This window comes from Chiloscyllium punctatum, chromosome 4, assembly GCF_047496795.1.
Source record: "Chiloscyllium punctatum isolate Juve2018m chromosome 4, sChiPun1.3, whole genome shotgun sequence".
Taxonomy (NCBI): Eukaryota; Metazoa; Chordata; class Chondrichthyes; order Orectolobiformes; family Hemiscylliidae; genus Chiloscyllium; species Chiloscyllium punctatum.
In genome coordinates, this window is record NC_092742.1 from 57,135,738 (window position 1) to 57,150,697 (window position 14,960).

Here is a 14,960-nt window from a genome sequence, read left to right on the forward strand (position 1 = left end):
ATTAGCAATAATAAGAACACCTATTGTTCTGTGTAGGCAATTTGACAACCAATGTGCTCATAGTGATGTCCTATAAATGGCAATTAAGTAATCATGTAACCCACTTTGGTGTTGACTGGAGGAATCAGTATGGTCAGAATATCCAGAGGAACTCATCAGCTCTTTTTTGACTATTGTCATAAAATCTTAACAATCTTATGCAAAAGACAATGTAGCACTCTTTCAATTCTGCATGGAAGTACTTAGCCAAGATAAGAACTGAAGCCCTGGTGGGAGGATTGAATTTACGAGGCAATAGTTCTCCAATTTAGCTAAGCTGTGTAGTGCAGGTTCATAGTTCCTTGAAAGTGGAGTCATAGGTAGACAGGATAGACACCTGGAGGAAGAACGCCTCATCTTCCGCCTCGGAACACTTCAACCCCAGGGCATCAATGTGGACTTCAACAGTTTCCTCATTTCCCCTTCCCCCACCTCACCCTAGTTCCAAACTTCCAGCTCAGCACTGTCCCCATGACTTGTCCTACCTGCCTATCTTCTTTTCCACCTATCCACTCCACCCTCATCCCTGAACTATCACCTTCATCCCCTCCCCCACTCACCTATTGTACTCCATGCTACTTTCTCCCCACCCCTACCCTCCTCTCGCTTATCTCTCTACGCTTCAGGCTCTCTGCCTTTATTCCTGATGAAGGGCTTTTGCCTAAAACGTCGATTTTGCTGCTCCTCAGATGCTGCCTGAACTGCTGTGCTCTTCCAGCACCACCAATCTAAAATCCGGTTTCCAGCATCTGTAGTCATTGTTTTTACCTACTTGATTTTAACCCTACTGCGAATCCTCTTGTAAGGATAGCGATATGCTTGTCTTTATTGGTCAGTGCATTGAGTATAGGAATTGGGAGGTCATGTTGCGGCTGTACAGGACATTGGTTAGGCCACTATTGAAATTCGCATGTAATTCTGATCTCCCAACTACAGGAAAGATGTCGTAAAATTTGAAAGAGTTCAGAAAAGACTGACAAGGATGTTGCCAGGGTTGGACAGTATGAGCTATAGGGAGTGGCTGAATAGGCTGGGGCTATTTTCTGTGGAGTGTTGGAGGCTGAGGGATGGCCTTATAGAGGTCTATAAAATCATGAGGGACATGGGTAAGGTAAGGTCTTTTCCCCAGGGTGGGGGTGTCCAAAATTATAGGGCGCAGCTTTAAAGTGAGAGGGACAAGATTTAAAAGGGGCAACTTATTCACGCAGAGGGTACCGTGAGTATGGAATTAGCTGACAGAGGAGTTGATGGAGGCTAGTACAATTACAACATTTAAAAGGCATCTGGACGGGTACATGAATAGGGAGGGTTTAAGAGGGATATGGGCCAAATGCTGGAAAATGGGACTAGGACAGTTTAGGATATCTGATTGGCATGGACAAGTTTTTCCCTCCCCACCCCTTTCCGCCTTCCGCAAAGACCGTTCCCTCTGTGACTACCTGGTCAGGTCCACGCCCCCCTACAACCCACCCTCCCATCCTGGCACTTTCCCCTGCCACCGCAGGAACTGTAAAACCACACCTCCTCCCTCACCTCTATCCAAGGCCCTAAAGGAGCCTTCCACATCCATCAAAGTTTTACTTGCACATCCACCAATATCATTTATTGGATCCATTGCTCCCGATGCGGTCTCCTCTACACTGGGGAGACTGGGCGCCTCCTAGCAGAGCGCTTTAGGGAACATCTCCGGGACACCCGCACCAATCAACCACACCGCCCTGTGGCCCAACATTTCAACTCCCCCTCCCACTCTGCCGAGGACATGAAGGTCCTGGGCCTCCTTCACCGCCGCTCCCTCACCACCAGACACCTGGAGGAAGAACGCCTCATCTTCTGCCTCAGAACACTTCAACCCCAGGGCATCAATGTGGACTTCAACAGTTTCCTCATTTCCCCTTTCCCCACCTCACCCTAGTTCCAAACTTCCAGCTCAGCACTGTCCCCATGACTTGTCCGGACTTGTCCTACCTACCTATCTCCTTTTCCACCTATCCATTCCACCCTTTCCTCCCTGACCTATCACCTTCATCCCCTCCCCCACTCACCCATTGTACTTGATTTTGCTGCTCCTTGGATACTGCCTGAACTGCTGTACTCTTCCAGAACCACTAATCTAGAATCTGGTTTCCAGCATCTGCAGTCATTGTTTTTACCTCGTTGGACCAAAGAGTCTGTTTCCTTGCTGTACAATTCTATGACTTGATGACTGTAAATGGATAGAAATCTGGAAGAGCTCCTGTGGTGCAATGATAGTTTCTCTGCCTCTGAGCTAGGAGGACTTGATTCGAGTCCCACCTACTCGAGAGTCATAACATGCCTGCACAGGCTGTTTTAAAAAAAACTAAGTAGAGAATTGTGTGCAAAAGATCAGCAATTTCTCACTATACAATGCTAATGTACATGTCTCTCCACTAACAGTACCATTGGGAAAATATGCCCCATAATGTCCAAAAGATCCCAATTGTACATGAAGTGGACAGCAGTAATTTTCTCATTTTATTATCACTAAAACTCTTCACATTATACAAATCCAATTTAAATCAATTTGGGTTCATTAAAATTAAAATTCTGTTCACATACTTAATTATTAAATCCAGCAAAGTAAACTAATCGAAGAGCCACTAGTTATGTATCAATTTTCTGACATTTGAAGAACAAATAGAGCAAATCATTTGAAACCATGAAAATTAATGCAGAACTCTGACATCACATTACCTTCTTCCTTTTTTAAAAACTTACATTTTGAATGACACATTCCACATTCCACGGAATCTTCTAAAAATTGGTTCTGGAATCTAAGCAATTGTGGCCCATATCTCATTACCCTTGAGAAGGCTATGGTGAGCCATCTTCTTGAATTGCTGCATTGTAATGTCAAATGGCTGATGGCACTGGATGCTGAAAAAGCTGACAACATTACTTACAGGACTTATACATTTAATGGGGAGTGTTGCCAAACAAAAAGAGACTTTGGGGTGCAGGTTCATAGCTCCTTGAAAGTGGAGTCGCAGGTAGACAGGATGAAGGTGGCCTTTGGTTTGCTTGCCTTTATTGGTCAGTGCATTGAATATAAGAGTTGGGAAGTCATGGTGCAGCCATACAGGACATTGGTTAGGCCACTTTTGGAATACTGCATTCAATTCCTCCCTGCTATTGGAAAAATGCTGTGAAACTCGGAAGGGTTCAGAAAAGATTTACAAGTATGTTGCCAGCGTTGGAGGATTTGAGCTGTAGGGAGAGGCTGAATAGGCTGGAGCTATTTTCCCTGGAGTGTCAGAGGCTGAGAGGGTGGGAAAACCTTATAAAGGTTTATAGGATCATGACAAGGTGAATAGCCAAGGTCTTTTCCCCAAGGTAGGGGAGTCCAAAGCCAGAGGGCATCTGAGAGGGGGAAGATTTAAAAGAGACCTGAGGGACAATATTTTCATGCAGAGGACAATGCGTGTATGGAATGAGCTGCCAGTGGAAGTGGAGGAGGCTGGTATAATTGCAACTTTTAAAAGGCGACTGGATGGGTATAAGAATAGGAAGGGTTTAGTGGGATATGGGCCAAATGGGACTAGATTACTTTAGGATATCTGGTCGGCATGGATGAGTTGGACCGAAGGGTCAGTTTCCATGCTGTACAGCTCTATGACTCTACTGTAAAAATACTAAAGTTTCATGCTCTAAATCTACCCATGGCATAAGCCAACAGTTCCAGTACAGCTACAGCACTGGCATCTACCCAACAATGTAGAGATTTGCCTAGTTATGACCTCAAAAAGCAAGAAAAATCCAATGCAGCCTACTGGCTGTATAGCTCTATGACACCCCGACCAACATACTCATTGTCATTAGCAAAGGACTGGAATGTCTTGTGAACAGTGCTATCATTCAGTACTTACTCACCAATAATCTGTTCACTCATGCTTAGCTTTGATTATAACACAGCCGATCAGCTCCTGAGAGGAACTGATCATTCTTTATATCAAGGCATCATTTGACCCACTATGACATCAAGCAGCTCAAGCAAACCTGGAATTAGTGGGAATCCAGAGGCAGAAGGAATCTCTCCTTTGATTGGAGTATATCTAACACAAAGAATGGATGTGGTTACTGGAGACTCTAGGACATCTCTGCAGGAGTTCCTCAGGGCAGTGTCTGAGGCCCAACCATCGTCAGCTGCTTCAACAATGACCTTTCTTCCATGATAAGGTCAAAAGTGGTCACTGATGATTGAACAAAGTTCAGCATCATTTAGGACTCCTCAGATCCTGAGATATCTGTGCTTATATGCAGCATGACAACAACATTCAGGTTTGGGCTGAAAACTGGTGAATAATATTCAAGCCACACAATTGCCAGGCAATGACCATCCCTAAAAGGGAGAATCTAACCAGCTCCTCTTGATATTCAATAGTATTTCCATCACCAAATACCCAACTGTCAACATCCTGGGGGCTACTACTGCCAAGAAACTCTACTGAAGCAGTCACTTAATTAATATGCCTTCAATAAGGTCAGAATATGGGATTTCTGTAGTAATTCACTTCCTAGCCTCCTAAAGCCTATCATCTATGAGGTACAAATTGGAAGTATGATGGTAAGCTTTCTATTTGCCTGAATGGTAGTAGCTTCAATAACAAACCAGAAAGCTCAATGGCATCCTAAACAAAGCAACCAACTCGATTGATATCCTATCCACCATCTTTAACTTTCATTCCCTCCACCACTGGCATACAGTAACAGCAAGGAGAAAGTGAGGACTGCAGATGCTGGAGACCAGAGTTGTAAAATGTGATGCTGGAAAAGCGCAGCAGGTCAGGCAGCATCCAAGGAGCAGGAAAATCGACATTTCAGGCATAAGCCCTTCTTCAGGACCCATCCCACTGTGTATCCCGGACCCAACCCACTGTTGTGTGAAAATGCTTTGCTCTCATCACATTTGCTATGTTTGTAAGTCATTGGAAATCTGTGTCCTTTCGTTTTCAATCCTTTTACCAGTGGGAACAGTTTCTATCTACTCTATCTAGACCTCTCAATTTTGAGAACTTCTTCCAAATCTCCTCTGAGCTGTCTTCTCTCCACAAAAGACTGTTTAAAGAACAGTCCCAACATCTCCAATCAACACTGAACTGAAGTTTCACATTCCTGGAACAATTCCTGTAATTCTCTTTTGTATGCTCTCCAATATGTTCAAATCCTTCCTATGGTTTGGAACCTAGAACTATACACAATGCACCACTGAGATCTAACAAGAGTTAAGCCTACTTTCAGCATTTCCTCCATCCTTCTGTATTCTATTCTGCTACTAATATGCCCAGGATACTGTATGTTTTATTTACTGCTTTCTCCACTGATCCTGCCACCGTCAATAATCTACGCACATAAACATCCAGGTCCTCTACACCAGCATACCTTCAAGAACTGTACTCCTTCTTTTATATTGCCCATGTTCATTCTATCAATATGAATCACATCACAATTCTCAGTCACCAATCTGCCCACTCCACCAAACCACCAAGTTGTCTTGGTCCTTTTGAAATTCTACATGTCCTCCTCACACTTTATAATTTTGTATCATCTGCAGCTTTGACAATGCTTCCTATACGCCACCGCACACTTTTTCTCTTCATCTTAATTTCTATTTCTTTTGTCATCCTATCGTTGCCCTACCATTTCTTTTTGAGTGAACATACTGTGAATATGAAGGTAGCCCCTTGTTATGGTAGTTTTTCTTGCCAATCTTTTGTTCCACTCTATCTGGTCCAGCTCCATGCTTTCTCCAGTGAAAACAGCTTTCTCATAGTTAATGATGCTTACTCTGAATTGCCTATTATGCTTTTCAAATCATTCATTCAAAACCTTATCATGCAATGGTCATTGCTTCCTAAATGGTCCCCCTCTTCAACCAAGTGTCCAGGTAATTCCAAACTCTAGATCCAACAGTACATCCTATTTTGATGAAATGGCTATGTACTGCTGTGGAAAACTTATCTGAACATTATCTAGAAATATTTGCTCTTCTACACACTTTATATTACCATGTCCCAAACTATATTTGGGTAGTTAAAGTACTCCATTATAACTACTCAATAATATTTTCATATCTCTGTAATTTCCCTGCAGAATTGTTTCCACTAGTTGATGGTCCACAGACTACACTGAGCAATGTAACTGCATCAGTTTTGTTCCTTAGCTCTAGTCAAATTGATTCAAAGGACTGAACGCTTAACGACACCCTCTTTTACAAGTACTGCAAATCCCATCTTCACCAACACTGCTGTTGGAAAATAGGGTCCCCTTTAAACAGACTTCTTTCCTTGTACTTCTAATGAAGTATAGGATATTGTTTAACTGCTCTTTTAGTAGTAATTAGCCTCCCAAAAACAGATAGAACAGAACTGTAGATGCTAAAATCGCAAACAAAAATTGCTGGAGAAACTCAGCAAGTCTGGCAACAGTAATGGAGAGAAAACAGAGTTAACATTTGAGTTCAGCGACCCTTTGTCACAAAGGGGTAGATATAACCGAGAAAAACGCTGATAATGTGGAGAAGCACGTCATGGGCTAGGGTGTGGGGATGGGTAAAGTACGTAGAGGAAATTCAGAAAGTACACAGTGTTCAAATTCTAAAATTAAACAAAATAAAACAAAGACCTATGGAAAATGGAAATCTGAAACAATAACAGAAATTACTGGAGAAACTTAACAGGTCTCACAGCATCTGTGGGAAGAAAGCACAGTTAACATTTTGAGTCCAGTGACTCATCAAATGAAGAGTGATTGAGGACAAAACATTGCATATTTTCAAGAAGGTGGCAGACATAGCTTTTAGGGCTAAAATGGATCAAGGGATATGGGGTCAAAGGGGAGAAAGAGAGTGGGTTTAAGGCATTGAGCTCCATGGCCACCATGATCGTACTGAATGGCCAGGCAGGTCAAAGAAGTTGAATGGACTCCTCTGTTTCTCTGTAAGTTTGATGCTATCTTCCTTGATTAACCATGGCCAGTTTATCTTCTTCCTAGGATCCCTCTATCTCACTTGATTATACATTTGTTGTTAGTCATAAAACTATTTCATCCTTTCCCTGTCCACTCTGCCCACATCTCTGTGTAATTGTTCCTTACGTTTAGCACAGTTACTTCCAACATAAGTTCCTCATCAAACTAAATGCTAAGTTCTACCTTGTTACAGCCACTGTTCCCAAGAACCTTTTACTCGGATCATTTATTAAACCTACCTCATTATCATTTCCAAAATAGTCTAATCCTTGGTTCAATACACAACATATTGTTCCAGGAAACTGTCCTGAATACACTTCATAAATTCTTCCTTGTTATTACTTTTGCCAATTTGATTTTCTCAATCGACATGAAGAGTAAAAAGGCACCCATGATGATTAATCATAGAATCCCTACAGTTTGAAAGCAGTCCAGTCACATCTATCCACAAAACAGCATCTCAACTCCCACCCCCTCCAACCAACCATCTATTTCCCATGGCTAATTCACCTAGCCTGCATGTCCCTGGACACTATGGCCAATTTAGCATGACCAATCCACCTAACCTGCACACTTTTAGACTGTGGGAGGAAATTGGAGCACCCGGAGGAAATCCATGCAGACACAGGGAGAATATGCAAACTTCACACAGATAGAAAATCACCTGAGGGTAAAACCAAACCTGGTTCCCTGGCACTGAGGCAGCTATGGTAACCACTATGCCATTGTGCCGCCTTGCTTTACTAAGGTACTGCCTTTCTTTCACATGCATTCATAATCTCCTGCTTTATTCTCTACCCTACAGGGCAGTTACTGCTGAAGAGCCTATAGACTATTAGCACCAGTGTCTTTTCCCCCTTATTAACTCTTAACTCCACCTATATGGAGTTTGCATCATCAGATCCCAGATAATTTCTTCCTATCACACTTATTCCATCCCATACTAACTCCAATATCCTTCTCTTCCTGCCCATTCTCCTTTCTAAAGAAATGTCACATAACCCTAAATATTTAGTTTTCAGCTTTGATCTCCTTGTAACCACATCTCCGTAATGGTTATAAGATCATACCTATTAACCCCTACTTCCGCTATCAATACCTACATTTTATTCCAAACATAATACTCATTTAAGAGACATTAACTTTGCCTTTTCACCATTTTTACCCCTTTGATGTTCTTGCTTTTGTTAATGCTTTGGTACTCATTATACTCACTTCCTGCCCCACTTTGGGTATCATTATCAAAATAGTTGCCCTGCAAGGTCACCATATCCATTTGCCTCGTATGCTTACATTTACGCCCTCCTAAATCCTTTGGTTCTCATATCTGCCCACCTACAGTCACAGCTCAGACCACTCACCCCTCTCCCACTCAGCTCACAAACACCTTGTGGCACACAAATGGTCAATGTGGAAGGATAAGTATTAAGATCTCTGCTTGACCTCAGAGTTTGATTTGCTTGGCCGACTATGATTCAGTTGGCAGCACTCTTTCCTATGGGTTAAAAGACTGTCTTTTTATGTAGATAAGATAAACAGAAGCCCCATCTACTTTCTCAAGTGGATGTGTTGCCAAGAAGAGCAGGGGAATTATCTTGGCTAATATTTATCCTTCCAATAATGATTATTAAAAGCAATTATCTAATCATCATTACGTCGTTGTTTGCAGAACTTGCTGAGCATAAAGTGATTCCTCGACTCCTTACAACTTTTAAAATAGTAGCTAATTGGCTGGAAGTACTTTTGGACATTGTGGTTGTGAAATGTGCCTGGGAAGTATGTAAATCTTTGTGTCTTTTCAGTCAATTTGCATGTAGAATAAATGATCTGTTTTTCCCATTTGAGATGAAATTTTGAACATTATCACGTGGCTCAGTTTAATGGACCTTCAGAAATGGGAATGACAGATTGACATGATATCTCAAGATGGGGGCCAAATAAATAACCAAAGCAAACAAAGGAAAAGTATGATATGTTACAGAGTGCATTGTAGGTCTCTCAAGATACTTTTCTGGCATTTACCTTTGTTTCACGTCTTTTGAAAACACTTTTCCTCTTCCGATTCATCACCTTGAAACTATAGAGAGCTCCTAGGATGAAGAGTGCCCCTGCCACGCCAACAGCTACAGGCACTAGCATCCCAGACATATAACCCGCCTGCAATCATACAAAAGGTTTAAAATGTGTCATGACACTTAGTCACTACTTTCCCTGCAGTTTAATTTTGGATAGTGAAATATTTTATTCCGAACTTTCAGGTTTTAATTCTGAAATGTATGTAATTTTGTTCAGATTCTATTCAATTTACAACACAGACTCAAAAGTCAAATATGTTAACCCAGACTCTAGTAGAAATAACATTCAGATTAACAGCATTCAGCAAGATTTAAGAGTAAATGAAGCCACGATTGTCAGCATCTATATTCGTGTAGTTAAGTGTAAGGTGATCTCTTAGTTACCTGGCTTCTCCACGACCTTCATTATGTTGCTATCTTGCTCAGACTCACCAATTGAAACAAATGCAAAAGGTTTATAACTGTGCTACCAACGTGACAGACAGACAGACACACATACACACACACACCCACCCACAGGATAATTAGTTCTGTCCTTTCAACTATAATGGAACTAAGCAGTGTTTAAAATAGTAAGAATGAAAAGGCAAATGTGACTTCCTTTAAATGAATCTTTAACATTGCAGAACATCAAAATGAGAGACAGCTCAGTGTTGAACTGAAGCATGGAATAAGTGTATGGCCCAAATCAAAAATCATCCCGAGGCACTTACTTTGTCTTTGATTTTCTCCAGCCAGTTTCTTACTGAAAAAGGAATAGATTAAAGTAGTTGTATTACTGAATATAAATATTATTTGATGCAAATATTAGAGAATGGTGAATTTCTTTACTTTGTGCCAAAATTTACAGAAAACATCATTAGAACATGTCAGTGGCTTTAACACTGAATCAGAAATAGCATAGCCAATGGCTAATAGATTGATTTTGCACATTGCCTTAGAGTACCTATAAACCCTAATCTTGTATTGTATTATCAGATAATAGTCAGCAAAGACCTTGCTATTACTAGGTTAAAATATTCTCCCCCTCAAGTTTAAAATTATAAAATTATTACTCAGAAATTAGGCTTATTTAATTATTTCAGAACTAACACATTGAAGATAACTTGTAACAGAATTTGTAAAGATGTTTTGCAGTGTTTCTTAATAACTCAATTTGTCTTTCATTTTGTACCTAAAGACCAGGGGTACAGATGATTTCACTACCTCAATAAGTAAAATGGAGAAAGTTAATGAGATATAAGCACTCACCGTTAGGCATCTGCCATTCCTTACTCAGTTATACATTATTGAGGTGACAATTAGATTCTTGAGGGAGACACTGTATGCTCTCTTACACAAGGTGAATCAGATTATTGTCTTCAGTTTACTTGCCCAGATGAGCAGTACTGCAAAATTCAGGACCATAATTTTACACTGTGGTCCAATTCCAATCCATGCTACTATGAATCATTATCAGGATACTGAGAGATGGGAATAATTAGAACTGAGCACACCCTTTGGAGATGATCAACATAAGATTTAGCTCTTATACTGGTAGTATTGAAGTACCAGTCTCAATAACAACAAAATAACAGCAAATATTCCATTACTCTGCTCCTATTACAAGGGAATGATTACAATGGCAAATATTGTACCTCACTGGCAGTGCTCTGGTCAATAATGCACTTCCTGCTGTGTTCAACTCTATGCCTTTGAAGTGAGGAATTATAACTGTGTTTAAGGGTCTGAGGATTCTCTTTCAATGGATTTTGTTTCACTCTAAATATGAATAATGAGGCAACAGAAGGAAACATTTTAAAGAAGCACATAAAATCACATTGCTGCAAGATCGTCAGCACCAGTATTTTTCAGTTTAAGTAACAGTAGTGTGAACAGTGGTGGTGTAGCAAAATTTGCAATCAGCATTAATTTGAATGGAGTTGTAGCAATGATATTTGCTTTCTAGCTACTTTTGCTGAAGATTAACAACGTGACCCAGAAATTATCAGGTAGCATAAGCAATTATATAAATTATTCACAGCATCATTGCCTAGAATGGCTGTACAAGAATAACACATTCAGAGATATATCTTTTTTACGGCACAAATTTACAACAGTTTATCTGCCTTTTAAAAGCTATCAATCCTTTATATATTTGATCAAAATGCTGGTGCTTCTGAAATCCAATCATCTACAGTTAATTAGTGAGAATTGCTGAGTATTGACTGCAAATTACATAATTTATTATTTGAAAATGAATTCAAAGGACACATTTGCACTCATATACTTCTGTACTAATTGAAGTTGGTGTACACAAAGTGTAAAAATAATGAATTCCCTTTTCTGGAATCAAAACACTGCTGTAGTCATCAGCAAAGGTCCATGTAAGTGGAAGATACCACTGAACTTAAATCATTGGCCATGAAATCTGACCTCATTTTACTCAGTTTTTCAGTGTGACAAGTGCTGTTTTACCTGCAAAATGGCAAAAGTTGGCATGTTAGAGAGAGAGAGTGTTCATGCATGCAGGAAGCCTCCAGAAGAATAAGGTAGGATAGTCAGATCAAGACAGTAATTGGTATGTGACTCTATTTGACAGCAGGCCTGCCAGTTGGAGCTTAACGCTTCAATGATAATCTCTCATAACATCACATAGCTGAACACAACATTCAGTGGCAGAAACAACATCCCTTATCCCATCCACATCACCAAAGTTTTGAAAGGATTATCAAATTAAATAACAGGTTGGTTATTGATTGAGTTCTATTAGTTCTTGCTATGATTTTTTGAAGTGCTTATTGGTTTCTGGAATTGTTTAAAATTACTGACTAGGTGAAGCCTGCAACTCATGAGACTGAAACTTTGCCATTTTGCCATCAAACTCAACTGCAGCGAGATTACCTATTGGAGCACTGAGCTCACAATTATGTATATTTACTGGTACACTTAGGAGTGACCATGGCCAAGAATCAGTTTTTGTTGACTATAATGACAAAAACATTATTTGCTTTAGTTCAAAGCCTTTTTTTAAAAAAATCAAGTTACTGCACTACCCTTACAAGAATAAAGAAGCCCTTCTGCAATGATATAATACTTTGGTGAGAGTACACCCAGACTATCATGTACTTCATTGAATTCTTTATCTAAGGAAAAACACACTTGTCTTAGAAAAGATGCAATACGGGTTCACGAGATTAAGTTTGGAGATTGGATTAGTGGTGCTGGAAGAGCACAGCAGTTCAGGCAGCATCCAAGGAGCAGCGAAATCGACGTTTCGGGCAAAAGCCCTTCATCAGGAATAAAGGCAGTGAGCTGATTGTCAGTTCGTTTGTTACATACAAACATAGAAACATATGAGTCAGGAGAGGAGTTGGCCATTCAGCCCTTTGACCCAATTCTGCTATTCAATAAAATTTTATTGCAACCTGAAATCCACATTCCCACCTTCCCCTTATAACCTTTAACCTCTTTTTAACAAGAATCTGCCTCTGCCTTAAAATTACTCAAGGACTCTGCTTTCATTACTTTTTCACGGACAGTTCCAAAGATCTCAAAAAATTTCACCCAAACTGTTAAATGGGCGACATCTGATTTTTATACAGTAATAGCTAGTTTTAGATTTTATCATAAGAAGAAACAACCTCTTCACATCCACCCTGTCAAGGTCCTTTAGGATCTTATATGTTTCAATCAAGTCACTTTTTACTCTAAACTCCAACGGGCAGGCTTAGACTATCTGATTTCTCACAAGACAATTCTCCCATTCAAAGTATTAGTCTACTAAACCATATCTGAACTGCTTCCAATGCATTTATATCCTTCCTTAAACAAAAAGGTAACCAATACTGTTTAGGGTGTAAGTTTGCTCGCTGAGCTGTAGGTTTGATATCCAGACGTTTCATTACCTGGCTAGGTAACATCATCAGTGGCAATCTCCAAGTGAAGCGAAGCTGTTGTCTCCTGCTTTCTATTTATATGTTTGTCCTGGATGGGGTTCCTGGGGTTTGTGATGATATCATTTCCTGTTTGTTTTCTGAGGGGTTGATAGATGGTATCTAGATCTATGAGTTTATTTATGGCGTTATGGTTGGAGTGCCAGGCCTCTAGGAATTCGCTGGCATGTCTTTGCTTAGCCTGTCCCAGCATAGATGTGTTGTCCCAGTCCAAATGGTGGCTTTTATCCTCAGTGTGTAGGGCTACGAGGGAGAGAGGGTCGTGTCTTTTTGTGGCTAGCTGGTGTTCGTGTATCCTGGCGGCTAACTTTCTTCCTGTTTGTCCTACATAGTGTTTGTGGCAGTCCTTGCATGGAATTTTGTAGACGACGTTGGTTTTGTCCATGGGTTGTACTAGGTCTTTTAAGTTTGTTAGTTTGTGTTTGAGAGTGTTGGTGGGTTTGTGTGCTACTAGGATACTGAGGGGTCTTAGTAGTCTGGCTGTCATTTCTAAAACTTCTTTGATGTATGGCAAGGTGGTTAGGGTTTCTGGCTGTGTTTGGTCTGCTTGTCGTGGTTTGTTCTTGAGGAATCTGCGGACTGTATGTTTTGAGTATCTGTTCTTCTTGAATGCGTTGTATAGGTGGTTCTCCTCTGTTTTCCGAAGTTCGTCTGTGCTGCAGTGTGAGGTGGCTCGTTGAAATAGTGATCTGATGCAGCTTCGCTTGTGTGTATTGGGATGGTTGCTTGTGTAGTTAAGTATTTGGTCAGTGTTTGTCGGTTTTCTGTATATGCAGGTTTGTAATTCTCCGTTGTCCGTTCTTTCGACTGTGACGTCCAGGAATGTGAGTTTGCTGACGGTTTCTTCCTCCTTGGTGAACTTTATGCGTGTGAGGGTGTTGTTGATGATGTTAAATGTCTCTTCTACCTTGTTTCATTTTGTGATGACAAAGGTGTCATCTATGTAGCGGACCCGGATTTTTGGTTTGATGGTTGGTAGGGCTGTTTGTTCTAGTCTTTGCATTACCACTTCTGCTATGAATCCTGATAGCGGAGATCCCATAGGTGTGCCATTGGTTTGTTTGTAGATTATGTTGTTGAAGGTGAAGTGGGTGGTGAGGCACAGGTCCACTAGCTTCATGATGTTTTCATTGGTAATGTGATTGATGGTGGTTGGGGTGTGTGTAATGGTCTCTTCTAAAAGTGTGGTAAGTGTTTCCTTTGCCAGGTTGATGTTGATGGGGGTGAATCAATAAGACACGATACATTACGTTACGTCAAATGGGATCATTGTTTCGTCTTCCTCTACTTTGGTGTTTTTGATGATTTTAGGAATTCCTGGGTGGAGTGGATGGAGTGCTGTGACTCTTCTACTAGGTATTTCTTTGGCCAGTCTGTAAGTTGGTGTTCGGGGTAGTGAGACTATGGGTCTGAGGGGGGCTCCTGGTTTATGGATTTTTGGTAGTCTGTAGAATCGTGGGGTGTTGGTCTCGTCTGGTTTCATTTTTTTGGAATCCCGTCTTGTTTAATTATCCGGAATTGTGTAATTTTCTTCGGAGATATGTAATTTTGTTTCCTAGTTGTGGGGTTGGGTCCAGCGCCACCTATTGGTAGGTGTTGGTGTCTGCGAGTAGTGCATTGGCTTTCTCTATGTAGTCCCTTCTGTTCAGGAAAACTGTGAGCCGACCTTTGTCTGCAGGTAATATAATGATGTTTTTGACTTTTTTGAGGTTTTCTAGGGCTTTCTTTTCTTGTGTGTTCAGTTTGTTTCCTTCCCTCTTTTGGCTCAGAGTAGGTGCAACGTCTGTCTGATCGTTTGTTGTGTTTCTTCCGGGAGTTTGTTGTCCTTCAATGGTGTGGTTTCTAATGCCACTAGGAAATCCTTCTTGTCAGTGTCTCGGTAATTGAAATTTAATCCTTTGACTAGTACCACTTTTACTGTGTC

General features: G+C 40.7%; 1 protein-coding gene across 5 annotated transcripts in view; it reads right to left on the reverse strand.

Annotated features, from left to right (window-relative positions):
- LOC140476347 (uncharacterized) overlaps positions 1–14,960 on the reverse strand; it is a 110,620-nt gene that overhangs the window by 7,458 nt on the left and 88,202 nt on the right. For all 5 annotated transcript variants that reach the window (XM_072568810.1, XM_072568809.1, XM_072568806.1 and 2 more), the window contains 2 exons: positions 9,815–9,846; positions 9,049–9,183 (listed from right to left, as the gene is read on the reverse strand). In XM_072568810.1, the coding sequence (XP_072424911.1) occupies positions 9,049–9,183; positions 9,815–9,846 (167 nt within the window). The remainder of the gene's footprint in view (positions 1–9,048; positions 9,184–9,814; positions 9,847–14,960) is intronic.